General features: G+C 41.6%; 2 protein-coding genes across 6 annotated transcripts in view; one reads left to right on the top strand and one right to left on the bottom strand.

Annotated features, from left to right (window-relative positions):
* Slc25a14 (solute carrier family 25 member 14) overlaps positions 1-1,976 on the top strand; it is a 36,389-nt gene extending 34,413 nt beyond the window's left edge. For 2 of the 5 annotated variants that reach the window (XM_021187700.2, XM_021187702.1), the window contains exons 10-11: positions 360-440; positions 1,544-1,972. In XM_021187700.2, coding sequence (XP_021043359.1) covers positions 360-440; positions 1,544-1,585 — 123 coding nt within the window. In that variant the 3' untranslated portion in view covers positions 1,586-1,972. Of the gene's footprint in view, positions 1-359; positions 441-1,543 lie in introns of all 5 variants that reach the window. The other 3 variants (XM_029534173.1, XM_029534172.1, XM_021187699.1) reach the window with 2 other exon arrangements.
* Positions 1,977-7,499: 5,523 nt separating this feature from the next.
* On the bottom strand, positions 7,500-14,234 carry Gpr119 (G protein-coupled receptor 119). Its single transcript, XM_021188694.1, has 2 exons — positions 13,001-14,234; positions 7,500-8,546 (listed from the first exon to the last, which is right to left on the bottom strand). The coding sequence occupies exon 1, from the start codon at positions 14,010-14,012 to the stop codon at positions 13,005-13,007; it is 1,008 nt and encodes a 335-aa protein (XP_021044353.1). The 5' UTR covers positions 14,013-14,234; the 3' UTR covers positions 7,500-8,546; positions 13,001-13,004.
* Between the last annotated feature and the right edge of the window lie 2,638 nt (positions 14,235-16,872).

Below are 16,872 nucleotides of genomic sequence, written 5' to 3' on the forward strand. Positions count from 1 at the left end.
GAGAGAGAGAGAGAGAGAGAGAGAGAGAGAGAGAGAGAGAGAGAGGCGTCATATAGCCTAGCTTGACCATAAATTTACTGTGTAGCTAAGGATTTGAACTCCTGATTTTATTTCCTCTGTGTCCAGAGTGCCATGCCTAGCTCTTATTTACAGTTATATTCCCAGCATTAAGAAGTATGTGTTGTAAATGGTGAGTATTCAGTAAATAGATGTTGAATAATGAATGGTTTGAATGGATTTAGTACATCTTCAGAAAAGAGACTATTCGTAGTAGTGATAGTTGCTGGGATGGCCATGGAAATGGTTGTCAAATGTAAACAAAGTGTAATTCACTATTTTTCCTTATGTCTTTACCTCAGATGTGGAAGCATGAGGGATTTTTTGCACTCTATAAAGGATTTTGGCCAAACTGGCTTCGACTTGGACCCTGGAACATCATTGTATCCTTTTAGAAATTGAGAATGGAAGACAGTGTCTCAAATTGTCAGGTGATTCTAAGTTATGGGATGACAATTTTGATTATTAAATCCTTTATAGGCAAGTAAGAAACTCCAGCATTCCATTGGAGACCACAGTGAATGGAATCAAGTAGTGATACCACTTTCTCTTGGAGGCAAATGTACATTGAGAGGGACAGAAAAGCTGAGCCAAACGTTCCTCTCTAAATAAAAACATCTGATGAGATGGCTCAGTGGGTAAATGTCCTCACCTCTCCTCCTGATGACCTGAGTTTAATCCTAGGGACTCGTGGTACAAGGAGACTACTGGCTTCTGTAACGTTGTCCTCTGAACTCATATACATGGTGTGGCAGGTACACGCCCTACCCACCCCCAGCAAATAAATAAATAAACAAATAAGCAAGCAAGCGAAAAAGCAAATAAATGTAATAAAATGTCAACCACAGCCAGTCTTAAAAGGGCTACGAAATTTTTTAGCAATATTGATGGAAGATACTCACAGGGATGTCCATGCTATTGTGACTGAGATTTCTTAACCTATAACTATGAGACCCAAATAGCTGGAAAATACTAAGAGTGCACAAAACATTCATAGTATGAAAGAATCCACAGCAAAGTAGAGATCTTTTGCCATGGGTGGATCTCTCTCTTTCAGATGTGTTGAGTTCTTCCCATGTACAGAACCATATGCTGGATACTGTGTGTGGTGCTGTGTATGTACCTGTGAGTTTAGCAGGGTTGAAAAATAATTCCCTGTCTTTCTGGAATCTGTAGGCTGAACAGGCATTTATTTGGAATTGTGTATAACAGCTTTTCTAGCACCGAGGGGTACGTGCCTGTGTGTGTGTGTTGTGCTGTTTGCTTTTGAATACTCTTAAGTATATTATAATGTGTTTTCATTGCTAAGTGCTCCCAATCATAATGGGTAGGTACATGGTAGGTACTCAACATATTTTATCTCAAGAAAAGACTTTTAAGCCAGTTCCCTTTAGACTAAGTAAATGAAGAGAATGAAATGCCCAGTTTTAAAAATGGGCTTAGCTTTCCCTATCCACCCGACGATCTTCCATGACTCGTTCTTCAGTTTTTTATTACATATGAGCAGCTCAAGAGGCTTCAGATCTAAGAACTGGAAACCAACCTGCCCAACCCTGCCACCCTTTCTACCATTCCTCTTCGTGTTCCTGATGTATTTTGACAAAGATGTATGTGTTTACAGAACCAGCGGTCTTGCAGGGCCCCTGACTGAAGAGTTGTAGGGTGACTGAAGGTTGTTTATGCGTTTGTGTTGCCTCTTCCCTGAGAGGAAGTATCGACTTTGAGAGTGTGACCCCAGATTGGTGTCTTCTGTGAAGATGGATACTGGTGGGTGACATTCAAAAGGGCCTTCTTTTCAACTGTGAGTTAAATGTAGTTGGTTTTCCCCAGACAGGCTACAGCAGCAGGCTACCAGCACAGTTACTGCTATGTATGTTTTTGACCTTGGTTCTCATTAAAGTATTTATTGGTTGAATCATTTTGACTTTGTCTTCATTTACTCTCCTTTCATAACTTTTTTTTTCTGGTGTATGTATGTGCCCCAGAAGCAGCCAGGTTTTTTTTTTAATATTTATTTATTTATTATATATAGTTACACTGTAGCTGTCTTCAGATACAACAGAAGAGGGCATCAGATCCCATTACAGATGGTTGTGAGCCACCGTGTGGTTGCTGGGATTTGAGCTCAGGACCTCTGGAAGAGCAGTCAAGCGCTCTTAACTGCTGAGCCATCTCTCCAGCCCCCATCCTTTTATAACTCTTAAGTTGCATTCTCTAGAATGGGACTCTGAAATGGAGACTGGACTCCTAAAGCACATTTATGAAGGTAGAACAGGTGTATTGTGTTTTTGCAAGGACATTTGTCATCGTAATGTCACTCTCTCTTAAATATCAGGCCCATGGTTCTTTCCAGAATATGAAACAAATAATCAAGTGGATCATTTGGAAGGTTCTGCAGAAAAATGCTAACCAAGGTTTACAGTTAGAGCCCTGTGCTCAGAGTGAAGGTCTTCATAATTATCCACTCATGCGTTTGTTCAAAGGTTTATTGTGTGGCTATTATTTCCTGGCTGTTGGGGATATGAAGAATGAGTCTGTTTTTTAAGCTTGTTATAGTAGAAACTGGTTTGAGAGTAAACCATGACAGGAGGTTCTAAGTACCCTGAGAGGAAGGAGCTGCAGGAAGATGGAGAAGAAAGAGCCTTAGAGGATTTGCCAAAGCTTCATCGTGGAGTTGACATTTAAGCTGAGTAAAAGGAAGAGTAGATGTTACTATGTGGATAAGGCTGGATACATCTTGACAAGTGTTTTACCAACATATTTCTGCCATTAGAGAATCATAAAGAATGGTTTTATTGCCCTAAAAGTCCTCCTAGCCCTTGGCAACCAGTAAGACTTTTACTGTTTCAATGGTAGTGCCTTTCCAGAGTATCACATAGTTGGAATCATATAGTAGTCTTTCACATGGGCTTCTTAACAATGTTCATTTAACTCTCCTCTGTATTTTTTAAAGATTTATTTTTATTTTGTGTACATGGGTGTTTTGCCTGCATTGTATGTCTATGGAGCACCTGTGTGCCTGGTGTTTCTGGAAGCCAAGAAAGGGTGCTGGGTACCCTGGAACTGGAGTGACAGACGATTGTGAACTGCCATGTAGGTGCTGGGAACTGAATGTACATCCTCTGCAAGAGTAACAAGTGCTCTTAACCACCAAGACATCTCTTTGTTCCTGTTCTATGTCTTAATGGCTCTATTATCTCATTTTGGTTTAGTGCTATATTAGACAACATTTTGCCACTGTGACAGAATAGCAGGGAAACATAAGGAAGGAAAGGTTTATTTTGGCCCATGTTTTGAGAAGTTTCAGTTCCATTAGGTGAAATGACCAAGCTTTGGGGTCTTTGATGAAGCCCACTGTGGCATAAAACCATAGAAGAAAGCCCACCTACTTTGTAGTAGCCAGGAAGCAAGGAGAAAGAGATGAAAGGACATTTGTACCAATATTGCCATTACTTCAGTGACCTATTTCTGGCAACTAGGTCCTACCTCATTTTCCCCTACATCCCAGTAGTATCATCAGTCAAGAACCAATCCTTCAGCACAGAACCCTTAAGAGGGCAACCCTTAAGACCCAAGCCTAAATGGTGTTGAGTAATACTCCATTTCCTCTGGCGTTGGCTGTTTATCCATTTACCTACTAAAGGACATTTGGTAGCTTTCAAGTTTGGGCAATAATAAAGGAGTGGTAAACATTTGTGTGTAGGATTTTGTATAGGTGTAGCTTTTCAGTTTGTGTAAACACCAAGGAACATGATTGCAGAATGGCGTGATAATTGTACAAGAAGTTGTCTTTTTCTAGTGGCTGTACAGTTTTGCATTCCCAGCAGCAAGGAACAGGAGTTACTGTTGCCCAACATCCTTCCCAGATTTCTTGGTGTCATTGTTTTGACACCTAGTAGGTGTGTAATTGTCTCTCCTTGTTTATGTTTATTTTGCTGTTATTTTAATAGTTCACATTTGGTAATTTTCAAGCTTGTTTTTTGAGAACTTGGAACATGGACACTGTGTATATCCCTCCCATTCCTCTTCCTGGCCACTCTGGCTCCTCCAGAGCCCTACCTTTGTAGTCTCTTCATCATTAGATTCCTTAATAGAAATCTTTAAGTCATTTTCTTTCTCCTAGTGCCATTAGCTTGCCTTATTATAATTTCTTACAATGTATCCCAGTTTATAACTTTACATTGTATTTGCGTGACCATTCAACTAGTATCTACATTTATGTTCAGGCTGGAATCTCTGCCAAGGAATTCTATTGATTTTATTCACTACTGGATCCTTAATGCCTAGCAAAGTTGCACACAGTAAATATTTGTTAAATGATGATATGAATTAATCTGTAGCCAAAGGATGGCATAGACTACCCAAAAACATGGTAAAGGTTCAGAACATAGTATGGTATATGTTAATTTAAATATTGAACTACCAGATGATTTATGATAAGGATCACTTCAAATTTTAACTAATACTAGAGGCAGTACTGTGATGATTTTAAGTACTGCCTGGATACTAATGCTTCCAATGTACATCTCCAGCCCGTGTCTTTCCCCTGACCTGAGGACTTGTTTTCTGTACATTTGCCATTACCACATCTCTGATTAGAGAGGGAGGGACGGGGAGAGAGAGTTCAGTGATTTATTATATATGCCAGATACTGTTGTAAGTATAGTGTATTTATAAAACCAAGTCCTTAAAAGCCCCCCTGTGAGGCAGGTACTAACTAGTCTCATTTTTCAGAATAGAAAGAGACCTTATATGAAAGTGAAGTACTTGGCCCATCAAAAGTAGCAGTGCCAGAATGTTAAGCAAGGTCTGGCGTGTGAGCCCATGCTTATTATCACTATGTGAGCTGTATACGATGTACCTTGTTAGGAGTCACATTTTTATAGCAGGTGAGCACTAATAAGTCTGATTCCATTAATTCCCCGATACTTACGACACCATTTGAGAGGAGGTCAGTAGATTTTTGTGATTAGTGACTCTTTGACACTTACATGTGATACTGGATTTTGATTGCTTTCTCAGAGACTGTGACTATGTCTATATATTTTCCCCATTATTTTTCCCACTTTCTACAACTTCCCTTTGTTGGTCTCTCTTCCATTACCTCCATTGTTACCCTGTCCCTTCTTCCTCCAGTCTAAGCCAGCACAGCTCACAGTGGGCCACACTGCAGGGTTCAGATGTTTATGATGCGGAGTTACTATAGATGAAACTTTGAAGTTTTTAATTTGGACATGGGGCTAGACTTCTAGTCCTCTCTTTCAATGTAAAGTTATGCTTTGTCATAAACAAAATTTTCGGACAAATGATTAAGCTATTAAGTACACGATTATAAATCTTTGTTCACTAAGATTTTAATGGCTTCAGTCTCCTCAAGTAATGCATTACATATAAGCTAGAGTAAAAAGTTGCCTTCCCAAGGCCAGGTGTGGTGGTGTACATCTTTAATTCAAGAAGGTGGAGGCAGACTGTATCTGTGAGTTCAAGGCCAGCTTGAGCTACATGGTGTCTTCCAGGACAACCAGGACTACACAGTGAGACTCTGTTACAAACAATCAAAACTTGCCTTCCCAGAGCTCACAATTTAAGAGTGCTTGCTGCTCTTGCAGAAGATTTAGATTCAGTTCCTAGTAACTACACGGCAGGCAGCTCACAACTGTGTAACTCCAGCTCTGAGAGATCCAGATGGTCTCTGCAGGGACAAGGCACCCATGCAATGCATACACACACACACACACACACACACACACACACACACACAGAGAGAGAGAGAGAGAGAGAGAGAGAGAGAGAGAGAGAGAGAGAAAATAGCTATACGCATAAAAACAAATCTTTTAAAAGGTTCACTTTCCTTAAAAAAAAAGACACCATTTATGACATCCCCATTAGAACTGTAATAATCATTTCTAGTTTTAGTCTAAAGGGTGCTTCTCTCTATTCACTGTCTCAGCATCAGACTCCAGTTGGTTGAGCTGTGCCTTACTCATTCTAAGCACTTTATAATGCATCTATGCCCCTACCACTTAGTAAGAAAAAAGTTTAATGTCACTGTATTTAAGATTATGAGGGGACTTGATGCTTGAAACTGTGAGGTATAAAGAGCCACTTATTCTGAATCAGTTTTTCACACTTGAAATAATCTCATAGCCATTCAGATATAATTTATTGGTTTTTGCATCTTGTCCTTTCCTGAAGTAGTCCCAAGCTGATAGGACATTCAATTGCCTTTCTGTGTGAAGTGTTTTCACATCTGTTAACTGTCTCAGTGAACAAATTTATAAAAATGCATTTAACAGTTTTGTAAGGCAGTGCAGCCTTTTACAGGACCTGAGATAGCACTGTCTCGGTGTAGTTATCAGCTGTGTAGTGTCTTAATGTCAACACAGTTGAGACAGAACTGGGACCAGTGCACAGTTCTTATGGTGAATGGGAAGTGGGATTAAATTATGGGATCGCCAGGCAGCGTATATAAAAAAGGAGCAAACATAGGTGGGATTTCCTCAGGCTTTTCCACCCTGTGTGAGCTTACTTCCTCTGGAACTCCGGAGCAAATGAATGCTGCCTGCCTGCCCCACTGGAAAGGAGCAGAGTTTAAAGAAATGGGGGTGTTTTGTAAAAATAGACTCTTAGACCCTTAGCAGCTGTATTGGTGGTTTCTAGGCTTCCTCATGAGAGGGCTGCTTGAGCCCAGCAACTGATTGTGATCCTGACAGCTTGTAAATCTAGGGAGCATATGGCTGGAGAGCACGTTAAACTCTCATGCACCTTATCCTGTCATGCCTGAGCCAGTGGCCAGAGCACACCTCTCCCTTTCAGTAAGATGCTCAGAGAACTTCAGCTTCTCATCTTCATCTGCATCAAGAATCACCTCCTAGCACCGTGTGTAGATGCTTGACTTTCACTCTTGCTTAGTAGTTTGTGATACTGTACAAAGATTGCTTCAGACAAATTTTGAGTGACAATACTGAAATTGATACCTGGATATCACACTTGTTGTATTCATGGAATGACATGGCAAAGGGCTTTTAAAAAATGATTGTGTTCTGTAGTCCAGCTTTCTGAATTTCAGGAGAAGGATTGGGTATCTTGATAAGCAGGACTGATGACAGATTTCCTTTTGTTAAACCAAACCAGACCTTACATAAATTAGGTTTTCTTAGAATGCCTTATGTTTCAGCAACTTGTGGGCTTTTATTTCCTTGAGATAGTCGTGTCAGTGCTGTCTGTTCTCGTGTGGTTTATAGATGATGTCCCTTAGTAGTTAGCCCACGGAAACTTCATCTAAATCTATTTTGTTCTTGTCGTTGTTGTTTTTGAGACAGGTTATCTATATACAATTTGTTGTCCTGGAGCTCACCATGTAGACTAGGCTGGCCTCAACTCTGCCTCTGCCTCCCTGGTGCTGGGATTAAAGGTGTGTGCCACCACACAGAGCCTAAATCTAAATTCTTATCAAGACATAATACTTGTTGATTTATTAATTCTGCTTTGAAGACTATAAAATTCAGTAATTGAACGGAGGCACATTAGAGATTTATGCACAGGTTATTTATACTGATATGACAATGACAAATACTAGATTCGAACACAACTGTAGGAAGTGATTAAAACGCTACATATTCATTTGTTGAAAACACGTATAAATACAGCTGTTATGCTTTTGAAGAAGACACAATGACATAGGAAAATATGCATAATATAATATAAAGTGTAAAAAACAATGGAGAATAAAAGTGGTCATCTCTGGAGGGTATAATTATAAGTACCTGAACTATTTTCAAAGATTTCTAAAATGAGTAAAAGTTTTAATAAGAAAGGGTTAATAAATATCTTTCATAAATCAGTGTGCACCTCTAAAAGAAGTCCCAGCAAAGATGCAATTTTATAGCACCTCACTCTTAAATGTTTTGGGGATAGATGGGTGGAGAGATATACAATTCATGAGAGTTAACATTTGTAGGTACCACCACTGAGTTGGTAAGATTGAAAAAAATAGCAAATAAGAATTCATGGAAGAGGAGGTGATTCCAGACTGCTCTGTAGCCTTTGAAGGAATAGTAAGGAAGGTACTGAAGTTATCGTTCAGTGTTGAGTGACAGATGTTGTTGTCTCCAGGAGTTGTAGTCTGTCCTGGAGTACATTGCTGTTGTTATTGTCCAGGTGTTGACATCTTATTCCTTCTGCGTGTCCTCAGAGTATCTCTCATGCTTGCTCATTTCAGTAGTCTCTCTTCAGGTTGGCCAGTTACCAAACTTGCTGTGAATGAAATCAAGCTCATGACATCAGTTCTCCTTTGAGTCAGTTAATACTTCATCTAGGGAGAAGATATCCCAAGGGCGGTTCTGACTGGCCAACTTCTAGAGATGAACTGAATGGTCATGTAAGAGTGTCGGCAGGTCAGGACAACCTGCCTTTACCAGTTGTAAAACACTCAAAACACATCATACAGAAGGGTATGTGATTTCATGTTCTTGAGAGAAGTCCTGCAGCTGAAACAAAAATGTGATATGCATTGGTTTAGTTTCTCAAGGGTTCAATATGAAATTTGATTGTGAGACAATTTTTACAACACATTTACAGTAAGCTGCTCTTGGAAACTGTGAATGTAACTGATAACTCCACATTAATTGTGTCAGTGTCTTAATATCTTTTGGATGTTTTGATCAGTTGCTGAATAGAAACTGACTTCTTTGTAAGTCTGTGGGATAACATTGGGTATATAAATAAAGTCTGTTTCCTCTTCTTTGTGAACAAGCCTTCATCAAAGGGAGCCACTAACTTTTGCATAGCGTTCTGAATCTCTGGTCTGGAAAGCTTATTTAACATAATGTTTTTAATTGCAGTTAAATCTTAAACCCAAGTGTGTAATACTAGAGCCTTGTCTTGCTCTGCCTTGATGTTGCTAAGATATTGGGATTTACTGCTTTTTTTGCACCTTGCATCTTTTATTTTGGGGGGATTTTATTTATTTTTATCTCATTTTATTTATACGAGTGCTTGCCAGAATGCATGCCTGTGCACTACATGTGTGCAGTGTCTGCGGAGGCCAGAAGAGGGTGCTAGATCCTGGGGAACTAGAGTTACATTTGTGAGTTACCACGTGGAAGCTGGGTCCTATGGAAGAGCAGCCACTTCTCTTAACCACTGACCTACCTCTCCAGCCCCTCTTCCTGAGTCTTTTAAAATTTTTATTTATTTTTTTTGGTTGTTTTGAGACAGAGTCTCTCTCTCTAGCCCTGGTTGTCCTGAAATTCACTATGTAGACCAGGCCTAACCTGAACTCCTGCATATATTTCAAAAACAGCATTTTATGTATTTGTGTAAGCCTGCACGTATGCTGAGAACCATGTACATGTGCTCATAGAGGCCAGAAGAGGGTGTCAGATCCCCCAAAACTGGAGTTGCAGGCCATTGTTAGCCAACATGTGAGTGCTGGGAAATGGAACCAGATCATCTGCAAGAACAGCAAGTGAGCTTAGCCATTGAGCCATTCCTCTAGACCTGTACATCATTAAAAAAAAAGCTTATTCATCAGGTGGAGGTTTCACAGTTTTGAGCCAAATTACTCTTGCCTTGTAGATCTTAATATCTGCATATGATGGACTCCCTTAAACATTTCACCTACATGTTTCACTCTTTAGGGTTCTCTTTAATGAAGAAGAAAACCAACCCTGTCTTGTAGTTTACTAGACACCTTCACAAACAATATCTTAGTTGATTCTTACCATAGTTACATAGGGCTGATCTGATTCCCCCAGTTAAACAGAATAGGAGTTTTGTTTTAAGAGTTGTAACAAGTGGGGCTGGGGAGTTGGCTCAGTGGTTAAGAGCACTTGTTCTTGCTAAAGGATTCAGGTTTGATTTCTAGCACCCTTATGGAGGGTCATCACTTCCTTGGGCACCAGACACACATGTGGTACACAGACATACAAACAGGTAAAACACTCATACATGCAAAATAATAAAAATAAATCAAAAATAGTAATGATAAATAACTTGAAGAAGAATTAATGAATGAAGCATAATTTGAACACTTATCTGTGGTTTCTCAGCTACAGTGATGACTCAGAAATCTCAGGCTCCTTACACTAGAGCTAATCCCTCACCCATCACCTAGCTTCTCTTTAGCTCCTGCTTTTCTTTTGTGGCTTTAAACACCTTTAATTTTTTTTATTTCTGGTTGAAAAATATATGTGTATATTTATGAAGTACAATGTAGTGCTTTGATATGTTTATAATATGGAATTATCAAGTCAGGCTAGTTAATTAATTCTTTCCACATAACTTACATTATCTTAGCAAGATCTGCTCTTTCCACCAAAGCCAGGAATTAAGCTGTGAACACCAATAGAGAGGGAATTGCTTTGAGCCTGTTTTCAATTTTCCCCCAAATCCACTTTTATTTGTATTTTAGCTAGTTCACAGTAACTCAGACCCAGTTCACTCAAGAAGCAAAATCTTTCTCAGGTGCAGGAACATAAAGTCTGCTGTGGTGAAAGCAAGCCCTACCCTCCTCTTGAGTAAGTGCAGCCACAGAGCATCTTACCCAAGCAGGGCTGATGTGTGTGGTATAGAGCAGCAGGAATCAGGTTCTTACTTAGATGGAGGATAAAGATAGAAAGGGTATCTTAAAGGGTGGAGAACAGCAAAGAAGCCATCACTATCCTCTGAGTGGCTGATGCAGGAAAGCTGAGAGTTAAGACTAAAGGAGAATTAAGAAAAATCAATTGAAAAGCATCATGTTCTTATGACATCCCACAGCGATGAGGATGGCTTCTGAATCGTATTGCAGATTCAAAAGAATTACAATGGTGTCTTGGAATGAGCCTTTACATATTGGTCACATGAAGCCATCATCTTAAAGCTAGTGAAGGAATAACATTTTGGGGTGTTTAAAGTCTAAACCAAAGAAATATTAACCCACAGTTTTACTTCCTTCTTGCCACTTTTTGTTATCAACTGTCTTTCTGGGAAGTTATTAAGCTCAGCGTTCTGAGAGTCATATTGTAGCCATCCGTGGTGGAGACCGGGAGGATGAGGAAAAAGGGGGGAAGGCAGAGCATGCTTCCTGAGTCCCTGGATACTCCCCCTCCCAGTTATGCCCTTGACTCTTGCTACTTCTTACATGATTGAGTTTCTTAGGATACACATCTCAGAACGAGTTCAATCAAAAACATGTAGTTCCGAGGAGCAAGGTGGGCTCACTTGAGCGCTTGGCAGTGCCTACCTTGGTACCTACCTCCTTTCCCTCTTCCTTCCTTTACAGTGTCTCAATTTGGGGTTGTGTACTGTCATCAGCAAGTAGCTGTTAAGTGACCTAGGCGGCAACAGTGGGGAAGGTGCAGCAGAGAGTTAAAAAGGTGGTGGACAGGGCATGCTTATAACAGAAATGATCACGAGAGAGGGAATTTACTAAAGAAACATAGTTTTGAGCCCAATGACGACAGACAGACATTGGGTTCTATAATATAGGTTCCTATATTCAATGTGAACTTGCTATGTGTAACCTGTGAATAAGGATGCAGTTCTTTTTAACTATTTATTTTAGTGATTGATTACAACAATCACTCTGGTCAGAGTCCTCACCTTCCCTAACTTATATCATTCCTCCTTAGAATAAGGAACAAAATACCCATGAAAGGATATAGGTACAGAGACAAAATGTAGAGTTAAGATGAAAGGATGGACTATCCAGAGACTGCCCCATCCAGGGATTCATTCCATCGTCAGCCACCAAACCCAGATACTAATGCACATGCCAGCAAGATTCTGCTGAAGGGACCCTGATATAGTCTCTTGTGAGGCTATGCCAGTGCCTGGCAAACACAGAAGTGGATGCTCACAGTCAGCTATTGGATGGAACACAGGGCCCTCAGTGGAGGAGCTAGAGAAAGTACCCAAGGAGTTGTAGGGGGCTGCAACCCTGTAGGTGCAACAACAGTATGAACTAACCAGTACCCCAGAGCTTGTGTCTCTAGCTGCATATGTAGCAGAAGATGGCCTAATCGGCCATCATTGGGAAAAGAGGCCCCTTGGTCTTGCAAACTTTATATGACCCAGCACAGGGGAATGCCAGGGCCAAGAAGTGGGAGGGGGGTAGGGGAGCAGGGGTGGGTGAGGGTATAAGGAACTTTCAGGATAGCATTTGAAATGTAAATAAAGAAAATATCTAATAAAATAAATTAAAGAAAAAGAACTGCATCGCTAGAGCTGTGATGCCTTGCATGGGGCCACTCTCTACTTAAGGCTCTTGGGCACTGAGGTGTCGTCAGTTTGAACTGAGATGTTCTGGAAGAGTAAAAATGCACACCTGATTTCAAAGACTTGGCATGAAAAAAAAGTATGGTAATTTTATTGATTAAATGTTGAATCAATATTTTGAACATGCTGGGTTAAATAATCAATAGTAATGTTTAAGGTGATGGAAATGCAACTCTGATTTGATCGGTATTACTATATACTTTAAGTATCACATTGTACCCCATAAATATATACAAGTGAAATAAGAATTTAGAAATCAAAGCTGAGACAAAAAACCTTAATCTTGCCTCTTTCTTAACATGATTACTAGAATATTAAAATTGTGTGTACTCCTTACATTATATTTCTATTGGACAGCATATCTCTGGTATAATCAAAAAAGAATCTGATATACAAACACCCTTTTAGCAGTATACTCCTTGAAGCGAGTATACTTGTACAGTACACAGACCTATTTCCAAAGAATAGGAAAGGGTGGGGATTTGCAGGTGCAGAAACTGATTAGAGATGAAAGTCAAGACCCAGCTTCATTTGCCCCATTCTGAAGGTGTAAGATGTAGGAGGTTGGTGGTCAGTTTGCTGAGGGAATTTCTGACATTTGGGGGGGGGTGTCATATTATCGCCTAGCTGGGATTCTGAGTGGGAGAGGGAAAGGCATTTTGAAACATTCCTCCTTCCTTACCATCTTAACCATCGAGTCCCGGATGGCTGATAGTGACGACGTGATAGGTGCTTTCTCTGGTCCTCTCTGGACCACGATTCCTGGCTGAAAGAAGGAGGAGGATTGAAGTGAAGAACTTTTTCACTCCCAGGGCCATGTGGTAGAGCTGCTGCCGAACCTCCCTCTGCCAATAGGCATAGATGAGTGGGTTGAGCAGGGAGTTGCCAACTCCAAGGAGCCACAGGTACTTTTCCAGCACTTGGTAGAGGCAGCATTTGTGGCAGGCCACCTGCACAATGCTAGTGATGAGAAAGGGAGACCAGGACAGAGTGAAGCTCCCAATAAGAACAGCTACAGTACGAACAGCCTTGAAGTCATTGACAGGCCGTGGGGGCCGGTAAGCGCCAGCCATGGCTCCTGCATGTTCCATCTTCCTGATCTGCTGGCTGTGCACAGAGGCAATCTTGAGCATGTCACAGTAGAAGAAGACAAAGAGGAGCACAGCTGGGAAGAATCCAGCACAGGAGAGGGTCAGCACAAACCGTGGGTGAAACACAGCAAAGAAGCTGCAGGGCCCATGGTAGGTGGTCTGCTGGAATATAGAGACTCCGAGTGGGAGGAAGCCGATAAGGTAAGATACCAACCACAATCCTGCAATGCATGCTCCAGCCACAAGCCCATTCATGATCTGGAAGTAACGGAGGGGCTGCTTAATGGCAAGGTATCTGTCAAAGGCAATCAGCATGACGGTGAGGACAGAGGCAGCTGCAGAAGAAGTGACAAATGCCATCCGAAGGCTACACAAGGTCTTCTGTGTATGCTGAGCAGAGCTGGAGAGCTGGTCTGTAACTAGACCAGAAATAGCCACGCCAATCAAGGTATCAGCCACGGCCAGATTCAAGGTGAAGCAAAGGCCAACACCATCATTCTTGTAGATTGATAGCAGCATAGCCACAACCACCAGTGCATTCACAGCAATGATGAGGATGGTTAGGACAGCAAGGACCACGCCAAATGAGAAGGATGACTCCATGGTTCGAGGTAGCAGCACTCCCACTTACAAGGGCATGCTGGATCTCAAGCTCAGATCCTCATGGGACAGGATTAGATGTGCTGTAGGTTCAGAGTCACAGCTCCGTTCTGGCCATTACTGGCAGGCCAGTCTGGCAGCTTGCCATCTTTGGTTTCCTGATGTCATTGAAGCTTACTCATCCTCTCCTTTTCAGTCCTCAGCCTCTGGCTTTTCTAGTTCTCTGAAGGCAGCAATCTCAGAACAAATCTGTCCCCAGGCCCCGAGCTAGTCCCTCCCCTCTACTATCCAAGTTACTAGACAACTCCCAAGTACCTGGCACACACTGTCCATTGGGGCCCCCTCCCTTCATTGATGCGTCAAGGGCTATGAAAGGACAGGGACCTTCCGTCAGGCTTCCTGTCTGACAGGAGATCTAATTGACTCTAATCATACTTTTCTCCCTCTGTAGCTCCATATTAAACATTATACTTTCAGTTTTTCCTATGTGTCAAGTGCTAGATTAAAAACTAATCTTAATTAAACATTTGCTTAATAAATAATTCTCAGTTACTATTATGATTGCTTTTAATCAAGCAAAATGATCATAATCAGTTGAAGTGAAGGGAAGCAGATAAGCTATTTGAGGGGCTCAGTATCCTTTCAGGGGTGTTCCCACACATTTAAGTTATTTTTTTTATTCCCAGCATGTCAAAGGCCAAGTCTCTCAAACAGGATGTACACCTTCCCTATGTCTTCACCTTTGGGTATCAGTGCATTAATTCAGGACAGTAAAGACAAGGCAAAGAATTCTAAATAGCTACCATTTGGTTTAGAAGGGAGTCAATTTCCTATCTCTGTTGCTTCATGGGTACAGCGGTTGGTAATTGTTTCCATACTGGTGGGCTCTATCTCTGGTCAGTAAGGAATGGCTGGCAGGCTTGTTAACTTTTATCCTGCAGACCCAGGATTATCTCTGAGGAGAAGAGGTGAGCTCAGCATTTGGCAGTGGAATTTTCCAGGGATAGAGCTCCTGGGAGTTAGGTCAAAGGGTGAGCCAGTTGCCAAAGCATATGAGATGAGTACAGAGAGGCCAGCTGTGGAAGTCAGCCTACATCAGGTTGTATATCCATTTACTCAGCTCCATTACAACTAACCTTTTGCCTCCCCACTGCTCTCATCTTGGATACCAAGAAGAGAGGGGTGGGAAGAAAAGTGGTTAGAAGCTATTTACTCAATTCAGGTGAAAGCACAGATGGGGAAGGTGAGTGCTTTCAGCTCGGGAGTGCAGATCAAGCTGCAGAGCAGGAGCAAATATCAGGATGTTTTGACAGTTGGAGAGGGCTTTGGGCGGATGTCTCTCCTACCAAGGCTCAGAGAAAGCTTGTGTCAGGAGGAATCAACATTGCAATCTCTGTTACTTTCGTTTAGGAGACTGATTGGAATCTGCGCCAATCCTGGACTTAATTTGTGCTTTTTGCTTCCAAAGCTTTTGCCTTCATATGCAAACTTGGACCTTTGCAAGCTCATGTTCAAACTTGTGAGGACATGAGAATGACCTGGAAGGCTTGTTACAAGATTCTGTTCCTGAAATCAGATTCTTGATTCAGTAGGTCTGGGTGAGCCTTCAAATTTGTAATTGTTTTGTTTTGTTTTGTGTGTGACAGCATTTAATTTTTCCCAGGTTGGTCCTTGTCTTAGTCGGGGTTTCTATTCCTGCACAAACATCATGGCCAAGAAGCAAGTTGGGGAGGAAAGGGTTTATTCAGCTTACATTTCCATACTGCTGTTCATCACCGAAGGAAGGCAGGACTGGAACTTAAGCAGGTCAGAAAGCAGGAGCTGATGCAGAGGCCACGGAGGGATGTTAATTACTGGCTTGCTTCCCCTGGCTTGCTCAGCCTGCTCTCTTATAGAACCAAGACTACCAGCCCAGAGATGGCACCACCCACAAGGGGACCTCCCCCCTTGATCACTAATTGAGAAAATGTCTTGCAGCTGGATCTCCTGGAGGCATTTCCCCAACTGAAGCTCCTTTGTGATAACTCCAACCTGTGTCAAGTTGACACAAAACTAGCCAGTACAGTTCTCAAACTCACTTTGTAGCTGCGAGTGACCTTGAACTTTTAACCCTCCTGCCACTTCCTCTACAATGTTCAGATTGTAGGTATGTGCCACCAAATACAATATGTGCTATCTCGAGGACCAAATATGCGCATCCACAGCTCCTGAATAAGCATTTCTAAGTTTATAGTCACTACTGCTGCTGGCTAAAGAACTACTGCTGGATAATAATATTATTCTGAGACAGGGTTCAGTTCTGTAGCCTAGGTTGGCCCGGAACTTGGGGCAATCCTCCTGTCTCAGTCTTTTAAGTGCAGGGACTACAGTCAAGGGCCACAGTACCTGGCATTAGAGTAATGATTTTTTTTGGGGGGGGGGCAGGGTATGTAGCCCTGGCTAGCCTCAACTCATTATGTAGACCAGGCTGGCCTTCCACTCACAGAGATCCATTTGACTTTGTCTCCTAAGTGCTGGCAATAAAGGCAAGCACTATCATCCCTAGCAGAATAATGACTTTGAACTTTAGCTGTGCTTTGAAAGTACCTGTCAATTCCAAAATCATACGATTGTCTAGGTAACACACAAAAGGTAGTCTGGGACATGTATCTGGATTCTTAAAAGGCAATTCAGATACTTAATTAGGACCAAGAACAACTGTTTAATACCTAAAACAAAGGCTCCAGGGGTAGAACACTGGGGAGCCATACTCCTGAGTTTGGTTGGTGTAGTGGCTATTCCTGGTTGTCAACTTGACTATATTTGAAATGAACTACAATCCAGAATTGGAAGGCTCACCAGTGGACCTAATCTGGAGACTGGG

Source organism: Mus pahari, chromosome X (genome assembly GCF_900095145.1).
Source record: "Mus pahari chromosome X, PAHARI_EIJ_v1.1, whole genome shotgun sequence".
NCBI lineage: Eukaryota > Metazoa > Chordata > Mammalia > Rodentia > Muridae > Mus > Mus pahari.